This window comes from Ranitomeya imitator, chromosome 7 (assembly GCF_032444005.1).
Source record: "Ranitomeya imitator isolate aRanImi1 chromosome 7, aRanImi1.pri, whole genome shotgun sequence".
Taxonomy (NCBI): domain Eukaryota; kingdom Metazoa; phylum Chordata; class Amphibia; order Anura; family Dendrobatidae; genus Ranitomeya; species Ranitomeya imitator.
The window spans coordinates 204,611,854-204,629,558 of record NC_091288.1 but is presented as its reverse complement, the minus strand read 5'-3'; the positions used below and the strand labels follow the sequence as shown (position 1 = coordinate 204,629,558).

The 17,705-nt window shown below is 55.0% G+C and overlaps 1 protein-coding gene across 2 annotated transcripts in view; it reads right to left on the bottom strand.

Annotated features, from left to right (window-relative positions):
- The window catches only part of CAPN15 (calpain 15), a 38,033-nt gene extending 20,328 nt beyond the window's left edge, over positions 1–17,705 (bottom strand). The window contains exons 1-2 of one of the 2 annotated variants that reach the window (XM_069734492.1): positions 17,623–17,705; positions 1,599–2,751 (exon numbers count right to left, since the gene is read on the bottom strand). In XM_069734492.1, coding sequence (XP_069590593.1) covers positions 1,599–2,738 — 1,140 coding nt within the window. In that variant the 5' untranslated portion in view covers positions 2,739–2,751; positions 17,623–17,705. Of the gene's footprint in view, positions 1–1,598; positions 2,752–9,207; positions 9,388–17,622 lie in introns of those variants that run through there. The other variant, XM_069734491.1, reaches the window with a different exon arrangement.

Sequence of the window (17,705 nt, the reverse complement as noted above, 5' to 3'; positions counted from 1 at the left end):
TTCTTCCAGAAGCAGCAGCACTTGTCCGGGATTGCAATGGGGTTAAGCTGCAATACCAGAACTGGCCTATGGACAGGAGTGGCGCTGTTTGTGCAAGAGGGCGACAGGTGTATTACATTACATAGGAAGGATGGTATATCCCAGCCGCAGAATCTAAAAAATGGCTTCTTGGTTAAAATATCATTTATACAAAAAAATAGGTAGTAGTGGGTAAACTCAATATTGTAGACTAGATGGTGGCCCGATTCTAGCGCATCGGGTATTCTAGCGTATGTATGTATGTATAGTATATAACACAGCCCACGCAGTATACAACACAGCCCACGCAGTATACAACACAGCCCACGCAGTGTATAACACAGCCCACGCAGTATATAACACAGCCCACGCAGTATATAACACAGCCCACGCAGTATATAACACAGCCCACGCAGTATATAACACAGCCCACGCAGTATATAACACAGCCCACGCAGTATATAACACAGCCCACGCAGTATATAACACAGCCCACGCAGTATATAACACAGCCCACGCAGTATATAACACAGCCCACGCAGTATATAACACAGCCCACGCAGTATATAACACAGCCCACGCAGTATATAACAGCCCACGCAGTATATAACACAGCCCACGCAGTATATAACACAGCCCACGCAGTATATAACACAGCCCACGCAGTATATAACACAGCCCACGCAGTATATAACACAGCCCACGCAGTATATAACACAGCCCACATAATATATAACACTGGCCACGTAGTATATAACACTGGCCACGTAGTATATAACACTGGCCACGTAGTATATAACACTGGCCACATAGTATATAACACTGGCCACATAGTATACAACACTGGCCACGTAGTATATAACACTGGCAACGTAGTATAGAACACTGCCCACGTAGTATATAGCAGTGTGGGAACATATCCCTGTTAAAAAAAATAAAAAATAAAAATAAAAAATAGTTATATACTCACCCGCCGGCGTCCAGCGAAGCTGTCCTGAAGCGCGCGCTGCTGCCGCCAGCTTCCATTCCCAGCGATACATTGCAAAATTACCCAGATGACTTAGCGGTCTCGCGAGACCGCTAAGTCTTCTGGGTAATTTCACAATGCATCTCTGGGAACGGAAGCTGGTGGCAGCTGCGCGCGCATCGGCGGACGACAGAAGGTGAGAATAGCAGGTTTTTTGTTTTTTTATTATTTTTAACATTAGATCTTTTTACTATTAATGCTGCATAGGCAACATCAATAGTAAAAAGTTGGTCGCACAGGGTTAATAGCAGCGTTAACAGAGTGCGTTACCCGCGGCATAACGCGGTCCATTAACGCTGGCATTAACCCTGTGTCAGCACTGAATGGAGGGGAGTATGGAGCGGGGGCCGGGCACTGACTGGACGGAAGTAGGGAGGTACTAATTCTCGGCCAGAATGTGCCCGTCGCCGATTGGTTGCGGCCGCCAATCAGCGACGCGGGATTTCCCTCACAGACAGACGGAAGTACCCCTTAGACAATTTTATAGATAGATAGATAGATAGATAGATAGATAGATAGATAGATAGATAGATAGATAGATATTAGAGCTCACCTCTCGGCAAAAGCTGACGATGTTCTCCCACAGCTCCTTGGCTTCGCCTTCATCTGACTGCCTCCTGGTTTCGGCCCGGACGCTCTCCCTGCGACGTAGCATCCGTGCCCCCATGTTACGGTGTTGGGCCACGTAGCCCTGCGGCGTGTGACATGCCACACAGTGCGAGCAACGGGTCTCGTTTATAAGGGTACAAGCTGGGCAGGGCCACTCTGTCCTACGGGAAACGGGCATGGGGAGGACCACCGTGCTGGACGGTGACGGCAAGCACTCGAGTCCGGCTGTATTACTATCGCTCTCACTTGCCCGCGTTGCTCCACAGACGCAACATCGACTGGCACCGCCAAGGTTCCGAAAAGTGCATTTTCCGCATGACCAACTGGTATCCGGGTTTTGTGGCTCAGTGGAGGATGGAGTGGTTTCAGCTGCCGTTACCTCTTCTTCCAAGATGCTCAGGCGTTTAGGAAGACGACTGGCAGCAGCAGGAGGAGGAGAGAGTGGATTATCTGGCGCCACTTCTCTACGGCTTCTGGGAACAGGAATATTATGGGGTCCCGGTGAAAGTGGAAGTGCAGGTAAAGGTCTGGGAGAGTCTGGTTCACGGAGAGAAGAGGCAGCTTGTTCATCCGGGCCTTGAAACGCAGCAGGAGGTGGAAGAATCTCAGGAACGACCAACGCCTCGGGGGGTATTTTGGGCAAGGACAGTTTACGTGGACCACCACACGCCGAACAGGAGGACGACACGGGAGTGTTGTGTAGGGTACAACGAGGGCAACTCCAACCTGAACTCGACGTAGGCTGGACAGTAGGGCTAGTTATATCCTCGGGGTCGGATTCTTGGACGGGGGATCTTGGGTCTTCGTGCGGCCCACGGATGACGCCATTGGGAACCGCAGGAGGTGGCAGGAACCCGCAAATCTGGCAGCCGGTTGGCGGAGGTGAAGGGTTGGTCGGAGTAAGATTGGAGAAGGTGCAGCGGCTGCAAGACCAGCGTTGTTCGGCTGAGCTCAGGCGGAGGATGTGGTTGAGATCCGGCAGGTTGCGAGGAGCTTCACATATCGAGCAATGTCGCTGCCCGTAAGGGTTTAGGAATGTACATCGGCAGCATGACCACTCCCCGCCTGGGGAGGGGGCAGCCATGGGGTCTGGAAGCCTGTGGGCGAGAAAGACGGCGATTAGAGTAGCTGTAAGGTCCATTGGTTAACCAAAGATAAAATCGATGCTATCAGGACAGTCACATAGGAAATATCGCACATTTTCCAACGGCACCTTGCACAAAGGGCAGCCATAAAGATAAGCGGTGCAATAAATCGCTGATCATATCGGCAGCAGCGTTACTGTAGTGGTGCAATGGGCGCAACACCAAAGCCCCAAGACCGGCAGCAGAAAGAAGTTATCCACCTCCCGCATATGACGAGCGGGTGTGTATTCTCACTGCGGACCACTGCCAGTCACTTCTGCTGGTGGCTTATCTCCAGGAAGAAGAGAAGGATCAGGCAAGTTCAAATCCAATATGTCCGATCTCCACCCTTCCTCCAACCACTGGGGACATATTAGATGGCTGTACGATCTACAGGTTTGGTTGACATTCACCTAATATGTGCGGCCACCTTTATCGTGGCTGGAATCCCTAGTACTCCGAGTGCACAAGGGTGTATTGCAAATGCAAATTCATTCCAATTTGTATGAAAAACCAGACGTCCGCAAACTGCGGCACTACAGCTGTGGTGAGACGGCTACTGCGGCCCTTCCTGACAGCTGCAGGCTGAGGGAGTTGTAGTTTCACGACAGCCGTAGATCCGCAGGTTGCTGACTCCCGACCTAACAGCACCATGGGAGTTTACGTGTCGATGAGCCAACGTGTCTTTGGTATCGCATTTAAAGGCCTTATCTGCAAAGGAAAAAATAGGATCATATTTCAAGTAACAGCGCCATTATGCACAGCTCATTGCCTAGGTTACCGACCACCTCTTCAGTCTCAGAGGTGGCCTGTCTCCTAGGCAAGGTGTGCTCGGAGCTTTTCTGCCTGAAGCACTGGGTTTCCTCTGTCCACTACAGCTCGCTAACCTACTGAACAAACGTAATGTTCGATAGTTATGGGAAGGATCAGACTACACAAAAGGTTTGTTTGTAGTATGTAACCATGGAGACACATAGCTCTGCATAGAAGCTGTAGATAAAAAAACGGTAGGAGATATTTTTGCTCCAAGCTCTATGCACAGAGGTTTGGAATAGTTAGTGGAAACAGACCCTGATGACTTAAAGGGGGTATTAGCAAATTCCTAATCGATCGGACAGAAGATACCGTATTGGTAGAGTCCAGTCTGAATAGGGCACAACCAAGTACAACGCTCCTCCGTCCCAAAGGAGCATGCCCGACCTGCCCTCCATTCAGACGGGGATCTGCAATCTCGGGATCGCTGCGGGGCAGTAAATAATTCCCAATCCAATAAATAGGGGATAATCTAAAAAAATTGTTAACACTCCCTTTAAGAGAGTTCATCTTAAAGGGGTCCTCCAGATTTTCACCTCCACATTGGGAGGTTAGAGGCGTTGAGGAGAGAAGAGACAGCATTGTCATCAGCCCCAACCACCCCCCGATTCAGGAGTGAGAGGGGCTGGAAGACCCCTTTAAGGCCCCTGAGTTCAGCAGAACCTGCAGCGCTCGGCTGGAGCCGAATTTCCGAGTACAGGAGGGATAGCTGTCAGATGTACTGCCACCTCTCACGAGTCGGCTTGGCACTGTGGCACACACTAAGTCTATTTATCTAATTGCACCTAATCTACATGTTAATAGCCGTCCCGTAAAATAAACCTGGGTGTGGACGCTGCAGGATTAAGCAAGCGCTATCCGAACAAACAGGATGTGGCACAAGGAGAGAGGAAATTTATTCTTCCCATCAGGCAACAGATATTATCCAGAAACTGGCGGCCCACCTTTCATTTATACAGCCACATGTCATACCACCTGTCCCCTGTAGTGGCCGCTGCAGAGAAAATCAGCAGCTGCTGGCAACTACCTCAGCAGCTCTCAAATCAAAGGGTTCGTCTATGACAAGTCAACCCCTTTAACTGCCGTCCCTGCCTTCTATTCTAGCTGCTAAAGGGGGTTTATGGGATTTTAATAATGATGGATCTATTCAAGGGTCCGACCAACCCCCTCCCCCACAACTGATTGGCAATTGAAATGTCACAGCTCCATACACCATAAAGTGGCCATGAACGGTACTGCACGCTACCTCTCATTCACTTGTATGGGCAAGAGGCTGCACTACCGTTCATGGCCACTGCAAATGTGTGGAGCTGTGCTACTCCATCAATCAGCTGATCGATGAAGTGGATTCAGCCGGAGCCCCACCGATAGATTCCCTTTAAGTTCTGGTGACCTACCACTAGATTTCTGCCACCTAAGCTGAAAGCTGCATGACGTAGGGGCAGAGATCCCGATTCCGGTGATGTGTCACTTACTGGACTGCCTGCTGTCGTTCTGATAAAAATCACAGTTTTATCTGCCATCAGTTCTCTGAATGCTGAGCTCTGTATAACTCCGCCCACACAACTGACTGGCCGCTTACTGCCTATGCACAGTGTACAGATGCCAATTAGTGGTGTGGACGGGGTTCTACAGAGCTCAGTATTCAGAGACCTGATAAAACTGTGATTTTATCAAAACTACACCAAGCAGCCCAGTAAGTGACACATCACTGGAATCAGGGTCTCTGCCCCTACATCATGCTGCTCCAAGTTTAGACCCCTCTAGAAATCTTGGGGAATTTTAGCGCCTCCTTTTAAGAGGAATTATCTTGCTACTATCTGGGGACACAAAACAAGTGATAATCTATGAAAAGCAAACTTCTCTACTGGGTGGAATAGTTTCCAGATTCCAGGAGCGCTGACGTGATTCCTGGCAGAACCTTCCTGACACATAATGGAAATCTGGGACTCCGACGTTCTGCTATGTAACGGCAGATAATTATTAGCCCGCCACATGGAAAAGAAAAACGGACACTTAAAGGGGCCACGTCACCACTTCCATCATATCCATGTGAAATAATTCCGGAATATCTTAAGACAAAAGAAAAAATATATATATATATATATTGTACCTCTGTTATCCCTCCTGGAAATGTAGGACTAAATTGGGGTCGTGTCTATGTGCACGCTGATGATCAGAGCCGATTATGTAGGGACATGACGCTTTGACTATGTAGCGCCTAGCTGTCAATGTATTCAGTGATTTCCAGGAGGAATAACAGAGGGATGTGAGGAATTAGAAAAAAAAAAAAAAAAAAGAGAATCATGTAAACTTGGTGTGAAGCGGACATGTCAGGAGAGGTAAAGGGTCTCTGATGGGTTTACATGGTGGATAAGGCCACATGGGGCCCGAGCCTCGAGGAGCCCGCATCTGATAGACGTTTATCAATGTCCGCCGTATATCACAATCCCGAGAGATGGCGGCTTTATACCAGGGTAATAATGCAATCACAAGCGCAGCTCGGCCGCGAAGGCTGAGAGTCCTCGGGGTTAATTTAAGGACACAAACCCTGAAGGACGCAGAACGCGGTTTCCTTCCTTATGACTCGAGAAACTGGAATTGGCAGCGCTGGGATTTTATGATTTCTAAGGAATCAACAGAAACGAGAATCGGCCAGGAGTTCAGACCGGAACGACCGGTGTCTATTTACAACCGCAAAACGCACGCATGGGCGGAAGGCGACCCGGGTGCGATGTCAGTGCAGGGAGCGACGTGCGGGACTTTAAGAGTCAGCGGTTCTGTAGGTGAAGGGCAAACGCGATAGGACGGAGGCCCACCGCCTCCGCGACCAGACCGCCGGGCCCCGCGCCTCCGCGACCAGACCGCCGGGCCCCGCGCCTCCGCGACCAGACCGCCGGGCCCCGCGCCCAGACCGCCGGGCCCCGCGCCTCCGCGACCAGACCGCCGGGCCCCGCGCCTCCGCGACCAGACCACAGGGCCCCGCGCCTCCGCGACCAGACCGCCGGGCCCTTGAGATGTGAATTCCCGGTTCTTTTACTAAATTCTTCTATTCTCTGTGAAATCACACTTCTGGAGCATCTTCTCTACCAAGATGTCCCTCTGCCGTCCCTCCGCTATTCCTCCTGGAAATGCAGAATTCTATGCGCTTGGATGCCATGACCTCCCCTGACCAAAGGCTTTTGTGTTCCTCAGTCAGCGTGGGGATTATTGAAGCTTTCATAGGTTTTCCAGGAGGAACAACAGAGGGACGCGCTTCAGAATCCTAACCTTACAGCGAATACAAGTAAGGGGCCATTTGTAAGCAATTCCTAGTTAATCGTGAGAATCTCGTCATTGCTATTTAGGCAATAGTCTGGAGCAGGGGAGAGCCCTGACGGATGGCGGACGGCTTAGTGCAACTTTCTCCTACCGTAAGCATTGTGCGGCTCTGAGTAATCAGATTACATGGGAGCGGATCCACCGGAGTCATCGCATGTGGGCCAGAGGTTGCCAACATGGCTCAGCAGCTGCTGCATAACTACATCTCCCAGCATGCCCAATAACAGGCTGGCACCCACATGGCCGTGCCAGGTGCAGCTGATGCCCCTCGCCGCGCTCTATGGGAGCCGTGCAGCAGCTGCTGATCTTGGCCTCTGTGGCCGGCAGATGTCCGTCACACCCATTACACACTGAGCACGGACCACTCACACACAAGGTTCATTGTAGGTCTGCGGTGTAGACCCCCGTCCTGAGCGGCCCACAGGAGGTGCCATGGCTGGTGACCCACTGCAGCATGTGACTACTATGGGAGACAGACCGTGATGGCCGGACACAAAAGGGGACAGGTAGGAGACCCCCATATAAATCACCCCGGGCAAATGTGGGATTGAACAATGACGTCTTGAAGAAAGCTCAGTCTAAAAAGGGGCATTCCATCACTGTATGATCCATGGGGGTCCGATCTCCGAGAATGAACGGTCTGCAGAGATGGCATAGTGCTGTGCCCCCTTCTCTGGGCTCCTATCTGGCTGATTGAAGAATTATAACAGTCCCCTGCACAGCCAGACATCCAGGGGGCCATGCTGAAGTCCCCTGCAGAGCCAAAGTCCAGGGGGGCCCCACTGAAGTCCCCTGCACAGCCGAAGTCCAGGGGGGCCCCACTGAAGTCCCCTGCACAGCCAAAGTCCAGGGGGGCCGCACTGAAGTCCCCTGCACAGCCAAAGTCCAGGGGGGCCCCACTGAAGTCCCCTGCACAGCCGAAGTCCAGGGGGGCCGCACTGAAGTCCCCTGCACAGCCAAAGTCCAGGGGGGCCCCACTGAAGTCCCCTGCACAGCCGAAGTCCAGGGGGGCCCCACTGAAGTCCCCTGCACAGCCAAAGTCCAGGGGGGCCCCACTGAAGTCCCCTGCACAGCCAAAGTCCAGGGGGGCCCCACTGAAGTCCCCTGCACAGCCAAAGTCCAGGGGGGCCCCACTGAAGTCCCCTGCACAGCCAAAGTCCAGGGGGGCCCCACTGAAGTCCCCTGCACAGCCGAAGTCCAGGGGGGCCCCACTGAAGTCCCCTGCACAGCCAAAGTCCAGGGGGGCCCCACTGAAGTCCCCTGCACAGCCGAAGTCCAGGGGGGCCGCACTGAAGTCCCCTGCACAGCCAAAGTCCAGGGGGGCCCCACTGAAGTCCCCTGCACAGCCAAAGTCCAGGGGGGCCCCACTGAAGTCCCCTGCACAGCCAAAGTCCAGGGGGGCCCCACTGAAGTCCCCTGCACAGCCGAAGTCCAGGGGGGCCGCACTGAAGTCCCCTGCACAGCCAAAGTCCAGGGGGGCCCCACTGAAGTCCCCTGCACAGCCAAAGTCCAGGGGGGCCCCACTGAAGTCCCCTGCACAGCCGAAGTCCAGGGGGGCCCCACTGAAGTCCCCTGCACAGCCAAAGTCCAGGGGGGCCCCACTGAAGTCCCCTGCACAGCCAAAGTCCAGGGGGGCCGCACTGAAGTCCCCTGCACAGCCAAAGTCCAGGGGGGCCGCACTGAAGTCCCCTGCACAGCCAAAGTCCAGGGGGGCCCCACTGAAGTCCCCTGCACAGCCAAAGTCCAGGGGGGCCCCACTGAAGTCCCCTGCACAGCCAAAGTCCAGGGGGGCCGCACTGAAGTCCCCTGCACAGCCAAAGTCCAGGGGGGCCGCACTGAAGTCCCCTGCACAGCCAAAGTCCAGGGGGGCCGCACTGAAGTCCCCTGCACAGCCGGACGCCCGGGGTACTGACCAGCGCTTACTGGGCAGAGAGGGGGCTGCCAGGCACCCCCAGAGCCGCTTCTCCTTTCCTCGGCAGACTGGTATATCGGAATGCCCCCAATGTGCCATGTGTCTGACGGTCCTACCACAGAATAAGCTGGCACCACATGAATAATGAGAATAATAATCTGATAATAATGCCGCCCCCACACACGGGCACACGTCACTTATAAACAGGCCACCTACAGCTGTCTGCGCCCGCTATCATCACTCATTAACCCCCTGCCACCCATGCCAAGCACCCAGGGCACACACGAGCGAGCTACACGTTCCTGTGACTGCTGACGATAAGCGCCACCACTGCAGCCAATTACATCTAATGAGACTATTCTACAGATGGCACGACCGCTTACCTGTGAGTCCGGTACATGGGAATGGCTGTGCCCTGCAACACAGACCCGGGGAGCCCGCTCCTGTGCCAGCCCAGTCCAGGGTACGCAGTGCCCATGGAGCCAGGGTGCGACTTGCCCTCTGCTGCCAGGGAAGATGCCGAACTCCCCATCTGTATCCCGGGCTAGATCGCAGAGTGTGCCAGGGGGTGACAGAGGGCATCAGAGAGCGGCAGAGAGTGAGCGCTGACACACGGGGAGGGCACAGCTGTCAGGGAGGGACGGGAGGGTGGGCGAAGGAGGGCGCCAGGCTGGAGGAATCACCTTAAGGAAGGAGAAGAGAAGTGAGCTGCCAGGGCAGAACAGGAGGAGGACGATGCCGGCGGCGCTGCCAGGTGACAGCGTGACACCGATTCCAGGCACGCACTCCACATGTTATTCCACAGTGACGGCCAAAAACTCACAACTTGTCTTTCAGCATTCACATGTAATTACAGGAGCCGACGTCACGAGTGTCAGCAGATAAACACCCGAGATCATTAGTCGCCGACCGATCTATAAAAAGGGTCATTAGGCAACAGTCAAATCTGCCAGCACACGCCCGAGTCCTGCGGGCAACGGCAGCAACATGGCGGACGTTTGTATCCTGCTGCCAAGGCTACCTGTAGCCATCAACTTCTAGTACTCGTGAACCAGGAAGCCCAGGATGAGCATTATTTGCATTGATTATATGCTCAACATTCCTTGATGCAGGGGTTTTTTTGTGTGTGATTTATGCAATCAAGTGACATTTCCCGATCTACAAGTTTAGGTTCCCCCCCTAAACTTTCCTCTAGCTAAAGCCCATTAATTCAGAAATTGTGAGAATGCAGAACGAAGAGGAAGCAGAGAAGGGAAAAGGTCAAGTTTCTTTTTCAAAAACCCTTTAAAAGGTGATCATTTTTGGGTGGCGTTGATATGTACCACCACAAGAGGGAGCTTGTGAGTTGGCCGCATTCTATCTGAACATTCTGTATGCGGTGAGCTCCCCCTAGTGGTGGCTGCCGGGAAGTAGAAAAATCATTCAGTTTCTGCAGGGAATTTGGAGCTCAAAAGATATCAAATGAATCAACTCCGGATGGTGGATCTAAACATGAAATGGTGGAAAACCTCACACACGATATGGCGGATGTAATAAAACAAGATTCACTCGTGATCTTTCCTTTCTTGTAAGTTGTGCGTGGATTTTAAATCCCGAAAGCAGACTGAGGATTTCTAGACCTGTTGTACAGGAAAAGGAAAGTCCTTTAATGCACATAAGCAGGTAACACACCCCACGGCTCGTCTAATAAATGCCAGTCATTGTGGATTTAGGAGGGGAAACACCCCCATAAAGCCAGCAGCTGTATCACCCCAAATCCAAGAATCATGCTCCCCTGTTCTTTAAAGCAAGCATAGCTTCAAAACAAGTGCTTACAAGCTCAAGAGAAAAGAGCTTGTAAGCACCAAGCACGATCCGCTATCTAGCAGCGGTGGTCGGTCTTCAGGGCAACAAGCAAAATGTTTAATGAAAACCAGATGGAAAACTAAGATCTGCAGAGGCCACCATCTACCCGTCACCCAACGCCTACATGGCAGGTCTCCCTGTACATGGAGCCAGGGATACCCAAGCCCAAAACTCTCTAAAGCCCTGATCAATAAATATCTAGCCCAACAAAACCAAATTAAAGGGGTATCCCCATCTTTACATATGGGTATTGTTGGATGGAGCTTGAAAAAATAACTAATTTTGCAATTTACTGTGTTTTAAAATTTGCATCTGTTCTTGAAATATTAACGGTTTTCTTTTGTTTACAGCTCGTTGCCTTAGAGACCGACCACCGCTGCTAGACAGCAGAACATGCGCAGTGCTCACAGCCTCTTATCTATTGAGCCAGGGACTGCCGTTCTGAAACTGGCCAGATTCGCTAGACTGACCCATTGCCTCCTAATCCCAGGCCAGCGCTTAAAGGCTAGACAACAGCGGTGGTCGGTCTCCAAGGCAACGAGATGTAAACAAAAGAAAAGTGTTAATATCTCAACACCGGATGAAAATTTTAATAAGCAGGAAATTGCAAAAGTGCTTGTTTTTTCAAGCTCTATCTGACAATATCCATCTGCAAGGATGGGAAATAACCCTTTAAAAGGAAATTCTATCGCTACAAACGTCTGCAATAAGGAAGCCGGGCATCAGAACCGATCATACCAGGGAAGCTGGGGGCACTGATGATGGCTTCCACCCAGCTTTCCTACAGACCGGAAAACCCAACCAGCCTGAGGCCGATCTCCTGTTGTAGTTTTTCAATAGATGGAGAGCCAGAGGTTGGCAACCGCGGCTGAGAATTCATTTAGTGGCCATTATGTTTATAGGGTCAGTCCAGGTATTTCTCCAATATGACTTCCTGGGGCACTAGGTGAAATGAGAGAGCGCTCTGTCGCCCCGTGCCCCGACTGCGGGTACAGTTACCACCAACTGCTCTCCAGAAATAGCCGCGCTCCACTTTACACTGGGCCTGCGCCTTTAAATAGCAGCTTCCCTGAGAAGTTACGGGGACAATAAACGTCATGTGGCTCCAAGAAGCTTTTCATAGCCGCACGACGTCCGCCCCGAGATCGCCTAATGTCTCCTGAAATACTCAGTGCTGCTCAACTATCCCGTCAATGATCCAACAATCTGTGGTCACTGCCTCCATCAACATCAACACACTCACCTCCTGCTGCCGTCATCATTGCGGTGATCTCATCACATCCAATTCTGGCATGTCACAACATCAACTAAGAGGTAAGGCCGCCATATACAATGGCCGACCGTCAGCCATCTCACCCATACGCGGGAGCGCTCGGTCAGCCGACAACCATCTCGCCCATACGCGGGAGCGCTCAATCAGCCGACAACCATCTCGCCCATACGCGGGAGCGCTCGGTCAGCCGACAACCATCTCTCACCCATACGCGGGAGCGCTCAGTCAGCCAACAACCATCTCTCACCCATACTCGGGAGCGCTCGGTCAGCCAACAACCATCTCGCCCATACGCGGGAGCGCTCGGTCAGCCGACAACCATCTCTCACCCATACGCGGGAGCGCTCAGTCAGCCGACAACCATCTCGCCCATACGCGGGAGCGCTCGGTCAGCCGACAACCATCTCACCCATACGCGGGAGCGCTCGGTCAGCCAACAACCATCTCACCCATACGCGGGAGCGCTCGGTCAGCCAACAACCATCTCGCCCATACGCGGGAGCGCTCGGTCAGCCAACAACCATCTCGCCCATACGCGGGAGCGCTCGGTCAGCCGACAACCATCTCACCCATACGCGGGAGCGCTCGGTCAGCCGACAACCATCTCACCCATACGCGGGAGCGCTCGGTCAGCCGACAACCATCTCACCCATACGCGGGAGCGCTCGGTCAGCCAACAACCAGCTCTCACCCATACGCGGGAGCGCTCGGTCAGCCAACAACCATCTCGCCCATACGCGGGAGCGCTCGGTCAGCCAACAACCATCTCTCACCCATACGCGGGAGCGCTCAGTCAGCCGACAACCATCTCACCCATACGAAGGAGCGCTCGGTCAGCCGACAACCATCTCACCCATACGAAGGAGCGCTCGGTCAGCCGACAACCATCTCACCCATACGCGGGAGCGCTCGGTCAGCCAACAACCATCTCACCCATACGCGGGAGCGCTCGGTCAGCCGACAACCATCTCACCCATACGCGGGAGCGCTCGGTCAGCCGACAACCATCTCACCCATACGCGGGAGCGCTCGGTCAGCCGACAACCATCTCACCCATACGAAGGAGCGCTCGGTCAGCCGACAACCATCTCACCCATACGAAGGAGCGCTCGGTCAGCCGACAACCATCTCACCCATACGAAGGAGCGCTCGGTCAGCCGACAACCATCTCACCCATACGCGGGAGTGCTCGGTCAGCTGACAACCATCTCACCCATACGCGGGAGCGCTCGGTCAGCTGACAACCATCTCACCCATACGCGGGAGCGCTCGGTCAGCCAACAACCATCTCACCCATACGCGGGAGCGCTCGGTCAGCCAACAGCTAAATGTGGTATGACAAAGAAGCACTCACACAATTTAAAGGGGTTGTCTGCTTTCAGAAAATCCCGATCCCGGGGCACAAATTATTAAAGTTAAAAAACCAAACGCACTTTTACTTCCCTCGGACCCACTGCTGGGCCTCCACCGCTGCTCCTGGTGCATGTTATTGTCTGCAGCGCTGACGTCACGTCAACAATCCAGTAGCCAATCAGTGAGCTCAGTGGCTCTGCCTGTGTCGATGGAACGCCTCGCTGAGCTCACCGATTGGCTACTGCACTGTTGACATGATGTCAGCGCTGCAGACAATAACAGACACCGGGAGCAGAGGTGGAGATTCTGTGTTGGACCTGGGGAGGGTGAGTAAAGAAAGTTTGTTATAAAAAAAATCCAGGAACTAGGATTTATCTGAAAGTGGAAAACCCCTTTAAATGCTGCTGTCAAACAGCAGCGACTGGTGCTTTCTCTACATCAGTCCAATAATCCAGAATATCTGCTCATCCGGCAGGATAAAGGCTTTTTTACAGCTTGCGCTTTCTTTTACGCAGATGACGAGACGTGGCCCGAGGACGTACGGATCACATGTCTGCTGACTCAGGATCTCGCGGGATGAGGCATATCCTGTTCATACATTACATGTAAAGCCTAAAGGTCCCCGTGATGACAGCAGGCTGAGCCCCTCATTGGGACGACCATCTAATGGGGGGCTCCCGACTCCATCCTGACGGAACGCGAGAGAAGGATCGGACAGCTGGAATCTCAACACTTGATCCTTTCGTTTCCAGGGGAGATAAGCCGATGCCAGAGGTGTCCGTTACCGGCCAAGCTTTCTTGTGTAGGACTCGGCAGCACGACCATGGGCAGCGCGGTAATACTACGTTTCCCCAGTAGTGGCCGCTGTAGGACACATGAGCAGCACCTTGCCCCCTGCAAATTCAGCTGTTTTATAGGGGCACCTGAGTGATCACATAATAAGCCCCCCATCAGCCAGTATAATTAACCCTCCGTAGCCTGTAGATGGACTGTGACGAGCAGAACGCCGACTCTCCGGAGCACTGGTGACAACACGAGTGTGAAGGGAGGTAATTGCCGAGGTCCACCATGATAAGACGCCCACGGACGCCCGGCGACCTGCTGATAACAGGATATCTGCGCTGCCACTTTCACTAACACGCACTGGAGGAGGACGGGGTCTGAAAGGGCTGAAGACCCCGCAGACCTCCACAGAGAAATCCTCCATACCACATGTAGTTTCACGACAGACTGACAGGGAGTTGTAGGAGATTTTATGTCTTTATTTCTCCTAGAAACAGCACCACCCTCGTCCACAGGATGTATCTGGTATTGCAATAGGGGGCTGAGCTGCAATACCAGGACACAGCTCCAGGAGAAGGACGGTGGGAAAGAAGCGGCCCCCGTTATGTAATCCTGGGATCTGTAGTGAGGATCAGGGTCCAGGGCTTAGTGTAAAGGATTTCCTTATGACCCCAGATTGGGCGGATGTGGAAGGTCAGAGGCAAAGACCCCAGAGGGGCCACGTCTGCTTCTTTTCCTACATGCTGATATTCGCAACTTTACCACCCGAGGGCCCAGAAATATCAACGGGCGACCCCAAGACGGCGGCGGGAGACCCCAAGACGGCGGCGGGAGACCCCAAGACAGCGGCGGGAGACCCCAAGGCAGCGGCGGGAGACCCCAAGGCAGCGGCGGGAGACCCCAAGGCGGCGGCGGGAGACCCCAAGGCGGCGGCGGGAGACCCCAAGGCGGCGGCGGGAGACCCCAAGGCGGCGGCGGGAGACCCCAAGGCGGCGGCGGGAGACCCCAAGACTGCGGCGGGAGACCCCAAGACAGCGGCGGGAGACCCCAAGACAGCGGCGGGAGACCCCAAGACAGCGGCGGGAGACCCCAAGACAGCGGCGGGAGACCCCAAGACAGCGGCGGGAGACCCCAAGACAGCGGCGGGAGACCCCAAGACGGCGGCGGGAGACCCCAAGACGGCGGCGGGAGACCCCAAGACGGCGGCGGGCAACCCCAAGACGGCGGCGGGCGACCCCAAGACGGCGGCGGGAGACCCCAAGACGGCGGCGGGAGACCCCAAGACGGCGGCGGGAGACCCCAAGACGGCGGCGGGAGACCCCAAGACGGCGGCGGGAGACCCCAAGACAGCGGCGGGAGACCCCAAGACAGCGGCGGGAGACCCCAAGACAGCGGCGGGAGACCCCAAGACAGCAGCGGGCGGCGCACGGGATTATAACAATTTAGTATATTATTGATAGAGGAGATGACGGGGTCCGGTGCTCAGGTGGCGGGACATGATGGGGGGGTTCTGCCCTCAGGTGGTAGGACACTATGGGGGGGATCTGCGCTCAGGTGGTGGGAGATGATGGGGGTCCTGCCCTCAGGTGGTGGGAGATGATGGGGGAGTCCTGCCCTCAGGTGGTGGGAGATGATGGGGGGAGTCCTGCCCTCAGGTGGTGGGAGATGATGGGGGTCCTGCCTTCAGGTGGCGGGACGTGATGGAGGGGTCTTGTGCTCAGGTGGTAGGAGATGATGGGGGTCCTGCCTTCAGGTGGTGGGAGATGATGGGGGTCCTGCGCTCAGGTGGTGGGACATGATGGGAGTCCTGCGCTCAGGTGGTGGGAGATGATGAGGGTCCTGCGCTCAGGTGGTGGGACATGATGGGGGTCCTGCCCTCAGGTGGTGGGACATGATGGGGGTCCTGCGCTCAGGTGGTGGGACATGATGGGGGTCCTGCCCTCAGGTGGTGGGACATGATGGGGGTCCTGCCCTCAGGTGGTGGGACATGATGGGGGTCCTGCCCTCAGGTGGTGGGACATGATGGGGGTCCTGCCCTCAGGTGGTGGGACATGATGGGGGTCCTGCCCTCAGGTGGTGGGACATGATGGGGGTCCTGCCCTCAGGTGGTGGGACATGATGGGGGTCCTGCCCTCAGGTGGTGGGACATGATGGGGGTCCTGCCCTCAGGTGGTGGGACATGATGGGGGTCCTGCCCTCAGGTGGTGGGACATGATGGGGGTCCTGCCCTCAGGTGGTGGGACATGATGGGGGTCCTGCCCTCAGGTGGTGGGACATGATGGGGGTCCTGCCCTCAGGTGGTGGGACATGATGGGGGTCCTGCCCTCAGGTGGTGGGACATGATGGGGGTCCTGCCCTCAGGTGGTGGGACATGATGGGGGTCCTGCCCTCAGGTGGTGGGACATGATGGGAGTCCTGCGCTCAGGTGGTGGGACGTGATGGAGCGGTCTTGTGCTCAGGTGGTGGGACATGATGGGGGTCCTGCCCTCAGGTGGTGGGACATGATGGAAGTCCTGCGCTCAGGTGGTGGGACGTGATGGAGGGGTCTTGTGCTCAGGTGGTGGGACATGATGGGGTAGTCCTGCCCTCAGGTGGTGGGAGATGATGGGAGTCCTGCCTTCAAGTGGTGGGAGATGATGGGGGTCCTGCGCTCAGGTGGTGGGACATGATGGGGGTCCTGCGCTCAGCTGGTGGGAGATGATGGGGGTCCTGCGCTCAGCTGGTGGGAGATGATGGGGGTCCTGTGCTCAGCTGGTGGGAGATGATGGGGGTCCTGTGCTCAGCTGGTGGGAGATGATGGGGGTCCTGTGCTCAGCTGGTGGGAGATGATGGGGGTCCTGTGCTCAGGTGGTGGGACATGATGGGGGTCCTGCGCTCAGCTGGTGGGAGATGATGGGGGTCCTGTGCTCAGGTGGTGGGACGTGATGGAGGGGTCTTGTGCTCAGGTGGTGGGAGATGATGGGGGGGGGTCCTGCCTTCAGGTGGTGGGACACGATGGGGGTCCTGCGCTCAGGTGGAGGGAGATGATGGGAGTCCTGCCCTCAGGTGGTGGGACATGATGGGGGTCCTGTGCTCAGGTGGTGGGACATGATGGAGGGGTCTTGTGCTCAGGTGGTGGGACGTGATGGAGGGGTCCTGCCTTCAGGTGGTGGGACACGATGGGGGGGGGGGTCCTGCGCTCAGGTGGAGGGAGATGATGGGGGTCCTGCGCTCAGGTGGAGGGAGATGATGGGGGTCCTGCGCTCAGTGGAGGGAGATGATGGGGGTCCTGCGCTCAGGTGGTGGGACATGATGGGGGTCCTGCCCTCAGGTGGTGGGAGATGATGGGGGTCCTGCACTCAGGTGGTGGGACACGATGGGGGTCCTGCGCTCAGTGGAGGGAGATGATGGGGGTCCTGCGCTCAGGTGGTGGGACATGATGGGGGTTTTCCTTCCCTGAGCTCACAGAGAAGGTGAAGTGAGAGTCACCATCCCCGCTGTGGATCCGCTGTAGTAATCGCCGATCTGTCTGTTATCTGCCATCCTATCATTATATGTCTCATACCTTGAGGACTCCCAGGACCGCACTGATCGCTGCCGGTTCCTGCTCGCCCGGTTTCCTTCCTCGCCTCTATTTCCGGGTCTCCG